At 42.3% G+C, this 4,756-nt stretch overlaps 1 protein-coding gene across 1 annotated transcript; it reads left to right on the top strand.

Moving 5' to 3' along the window:
- Nucleotides 1-242: 242 nt before the first annotated feature.
- LOC134437407 (UDP-glucuronosyltransferase 2A2-like) lies at nt 243-4,317 on the top strand. The gene is made up of 3 exons (XM_063186898.1): nt 243-298; nt 2,758-2,899; nt 3,232-4,317. The coding sequence occupies exons 2-3, from the start codon at nt 2,759-2,761 to the stop codon at nt 4,315-4,317; spliced, it is 1,227 nt and encodes a 408-aa protein (XP_063042968.1). The 5' UTR covers nt 243-298; nt 2,758.
- The last annotated feature ends 439 nt before the right edge of the window (nt 4,318-4,756 follow it).

Genomic DNA, 4,756 nt, shown 5'->3' with positions numbered 1-4,756 from the left:
TATATATATATATACTATATATTCTATATGTATTCTATATTTATATATATATATATTATGTTATATCAATAAAATTGATTTTGATTAAATAAAGCCGTAGATATGTTGCTCAGACTGGCGTGTCTTGGCCCATTGCACTGTAAGAAGAGTTGGTGCACTCAAATAAACTTTGCTGACCCATTGTAATAACAACTGAACTTTGGCCATGTGCCAGCACGCGTTACGAAGCACTACATGTGACAGTGCAAGCGAACGGTGGCTTATATGTTGACGTCTGATGTCTAAAGACAACTAAAAGGTAAGCAATTCTTTGACAAGTGCTCCTATCTATTAGCCTGAAGCATGATCAACTGAAATGGAATCCTCACAACTTGTGCAGAACTAAGAACTATCTTGGAAACTTCTGGAAAGATTCTAAGATCAAATCAAACTTCTGATCAACTTTTTCCAGTCAGTGACACGTTATGCATGCTTGTCTGAGATTGGATACACAAAACGCATGGATTGCTCTTAGTCACTGATCACCAATGGACTGTAATGAATCTGCACTGAGAAAACATAAGTAAACATCAACCATTTAATAATTCTAGCATACGTTGAAAAAGAAAAAAAATACCAAGGCACTCTCTTCAAAAGTAAAAAGCCTTTATTCTATGGCTTGGTTACAATTAACCTTTAAAAAACTCCAACATGTTTCGGCCGACTGGCCTTCCTCAGGGAGTAAAAAAAAAAAAACAGCATGTTTGAAGATATTATTATTACAGTGCCTATCACATAATATGGGAGCGGGTTGAATATAAGTTGATATAATGAGAGAATAGGTCTTCTTCATATAGTGATGGTAAATAATTTGTTTCAAATGTGACAAACTGGACCAAATAGGGAACACATTTTGTTGCTCACAGTGTTTGTGTCTTCCAGTGTATCAATAAGTAACCACAGAACACGTTGACCTCAGAGAACTAGGCCTACTGCATAACTGTTGCCTGTGTTTACCTCCTTTTTCAAATTTGACCGAAACCCTCCATTGCAATTTTATTTCTAACAATGTCTCGGTCCTTCGGACATTTCTCCAAGTGTAATGGACAGTGTGCGGTATATTTGTCTACTACTTTGAAGTTGCCATTGGTTACATCCAATGCATTCAAATTGATGTGTGCAAAAGCGTCCTATGGTGAACCATTTAAAACATTTAACAAGAAATTTCCCCTATGGGGACAGAGATGGGGAAAGACCGGCAAATGACAGGGGCAGGAATTGATTCCTGTTCATCAGTGTAGTAACCTAGTGCCCTACCCTCGGTCGGGTCTAAGTGTTTAAGTTACAGTAATTGTTAGGGACCTGTTTTATTTCCTCACCACTATGCCTCAAGCCATTACCGAGAAGTCCAATCATTGCATTATTTTGTTTAGGGCTGGGACAATTAATCGACTAATCGTGACTAATCGACTATATTAGTCAACAAGAATTTTCATAGTCGATTAATCGTTTCATTTAATTCAATGCTTTTTAACTTACTTTACTAATGCTTTATTACTTTATTGAAACCTAAAATTGCCCAGCACGAATGAATTGGACGTTGTATCTCAGAGTAAATAAGCTATTATCATGATTTAAAGCTCATATTGAGCTCACAGACCTAATTTAACCTAACTAGACCTAACTAACGGTTTCTTTCTTTTTTCCCCAATTTCCTTGAAGATTAAAGTGCAGAGTACTTGAAAAATTAATCGTTTGACTAATCGACTATTCGAAAAAAATAGTTGGCAGATAGAAAAATAATCGTTTAGGACAGCCCTAATTTTGTTTTATTTCAAGAAAGAATATACACGTAAGATATAAGAAATCTATGAGACAGGCTTTGTGAAGAGCTCTACCTAAAAATGTAATGACTGTGTTTTCTACTGCCCTGTGAAAAAGTCTGACGTGAAACATTTTGAATACACTCAAAAGCCTATGTCCTCCTAGCACCCAATTTATATTTTCATTTGCTTTAAAGCAGGGTTTCCCAAACTGGGGTGTGTGCACCCCTGGGGGTGCGTGGCCTGTCACAAGGCGGTGCGCGAGCTGAATAAAGTAATGGTGGATATGTGTTTTTTATCCAAAATTAATGAACGTCAGGTAGTTTTAATTGTTTGATGAATTGTATGCTGGAAGGAGCCGTCTGTATCTCCTAGACTTGTCATGCAACAAGTTCCATTGTAATGATGGCAGAAAAAAATGCCAGGGTGATTGGAAATGAGGATTGCCCAAAATGTGCGGCTGTGCAACATTCGCTTAGGGGGTGCGCGAACCACATTGAAATGTAAAAGGGGGTGCACGGGGGGAAAAGTTTGGGAACCGCTGCTTTAGAGGATGGTTGGGGGGAGTCTGACTCATGGGGTGCATTCCAATATGTGACCTTGCGTCCTCCACTTGTGCTTGTGGCCCTTGTACCAGGAAGTAATACGTTGTGATGACATCACTGACAACAGCATTTTTATTTCAATATCTCGCTAAAAGCTCAATTGTAATGTCATTTTCTTATTTGCTGACTGGATGGTGAATGAAGAATAGTCCATCAAAAATGGTTGTTGCTAGGCTGACAGCAAGGAAACTTACTGGTTTTCTCCATGGAGGTGGGGCATCAGCAAAACGTGAGGCCACAGGCCCAAGTGGAGGATGCAAGGTCGCATATTGGAATGCACCCTTAAACTCACTAAATGGGCAAACCTGTTCCTTCTTCACGGCTAATCTGAAATTTAATTTGCTTTCTAGGATGGTCCTGGCAAGTCTGACTGGTAACCTCCTAACTGCGCTGGCAGCCCTATGTGCAGTGTTGATTCTGCCGGTGGAATGCCAACCTAAGAGCAACATTCTGGTGGTGCCCGTGGATGGCAGCCACTGGATTAACATGCAGGTGTGTGTGTGCGTGTGTGCGTGTGCGTGTGCGTGTGTGTGTGTGTGTGTGTGTGTGTGTGTGTGTGCGTGTGTGGTGGGAGGTGGAGTCTTCTTTTTTTCTTTTATGGTTATGTGTAATATTTATTTATTATTTACGAATAGCAGCTGTCAGTATATGTTACATATTTCAATATTTAGTAGTATACATGTGTGATATTTGGCTGTCTACTGTGCTGTGTTTTTGGTGTATATCACACTGTCATGTCCAAGCAAAAATGCTCTTTTGAAGAGACAATAAAGGATTATCTTATCTTATCTTATCTTATCTTATCTTATCTTATCTTATCTTAGGTGATCCTGAAAGAACTGCACTCCAGAGGCCACAACCTCACCGTCATCCGCTCCCGCACCACCTTTTACATCCCAGAGAACTCCTCATTCTACACTTCCATCGCGGTGCCCGGGATAGAGGAAGAGTTCAACCTGGCCTTCTACGAGGAGATGGTAACTCGCCACATAGAGTTTCGGAGGACGGGTCGGTTCCTGCGTACGCTCAAGCAGCAATGGGAGTTGGGCAAACTCTGGAGCGATGGCATCGACGCCATGGTCGGCACCATGATAGCCATGTTCGAGGATCAAGAGGTGATGACGATGATCAGGGACACCAAGTTTGACATGGCGCTCGTGGATCCTGCCATGCCAACCGGGGTTTTCCTCGCTCACTACTTCAAGCTCCCGATAGTCTACAATGTCCGCTGGATCCTGATGGGCGACAGCCACTTCACCTTTGCCCCGTCTCCGCTGTCCTACATCCCCGTGACGGGCTCGGAGCTCACTGATCAGATGGACCTCTCAGAGCGCGTCCTCAACATGGTGGTCTACCTCATTCAGTGCTGGCAGTTCCGCTTTATTTTGGAATCGTCTTACCGTCCAGTGCTCGAACGTTACTTCCCTCCCGGGACGGACTTAGTCTCAATGGTGCTCTCGACAGATCTCTGGTTAGTCCGGGCGGACTTTGTCTTCGAATTCCCTCGTCCCACCATGCCCAACGTTGTTTACATCGCAGGGTTCCAGTGCCGCCCTTCGAAGCCTTTGCCTGATGACTTGGAGGCTTTTGTGCAGAGTTCTGGGGAGCATGGTATCGTGATCATGTCGCTAGGGACTCTCATCGCAGCCTTGCCCAAAGAACTAACAGAGGCAGTTGCCATGGTGTTCGCAGAGCTGCCCCAGAAAGTCATTTGGAGGTACGTTGGGGAGCGGCCGTCCACTCTGGGGAACAACACCCTGCTTGTGGACTGGTTCCCTCAAAACGACCTGCTGGGTCACCCCAAAACGCGAGTCTTCGTGGCTCATGGTGGTACCAACGGTGTCTACGAGTCCATCTACCATGGGGTCCCCATCCTGGGGCTGCCTTTTTTAAATGTCTTACCTATATAATGTTTTGTAATATTGATACAGAAGAATACCTCAAGGTTCACTATAAAAAATGATTGTTGGGTCAAGTTAAAAACATAACAGAAACTGCTGTGAAAGACTTCTAAACGTATTCGACTTGTAGCTTTTGCAATTGTGTTGTTGACGGACTCATTTAATTGAGATCACACCAATGAGAATTTTGGAATCAGAAATGTTGTCTAAATGTTGTCTTTTTACAGTGTATAAAACTGCTTCTTTGAGTTTTGTCCACGACAGGTCCACTGTGATACCATATGTCATTTTAGGTCTGTTTATAATTTTTAAAAGACACTCTGGTAGGCACAGAATTGTTTTGCAAAGGTTACTGTCCCAGCGACAAGTTGTTGGGTACAAACCAGGGACTTTTTCTTTGTGTAATGAAGCATTATCTCTGTATGAGCCTAAAACTTACTCTTAAACA

The sequence above is a fragment of the Engraulis encrasicolus genome, chromosome 21 (genome assembly GCF_034702125.1).
Source record: "Engraulis encrasicolus isolate BLACKSEA-1 chromosome 21, IST_EnEncr_1.0, whole genome shotgun sequence".
NCBI lineage: Eukaryota > Metazoa > Chordata > Actinopteri > Clupeiformes > Engraulidae > Engraulis > Engraulis encrasicolus.
This window is presented reverse-complemented; position numbering and strand designations above follow the sequence as displayed.

Excerpts from the sequence above, each read along its gene's own strand:
- LOC134437407 (XM_063186898.1), top strand. The coding sequence starts at position 2,759 with ATGGTCCTGGCAAGTCTGACTGGTAACCTCCTAACTGCGCTGGCAGCC. Across the intron at positions 2,900-3,231 it reads GCCACTGGATTAACATGCAG|GTGATCCTGAAAGAACTGCA; the intron begins GTGTGTGTGTGC and ends ATCTTATCTTAG.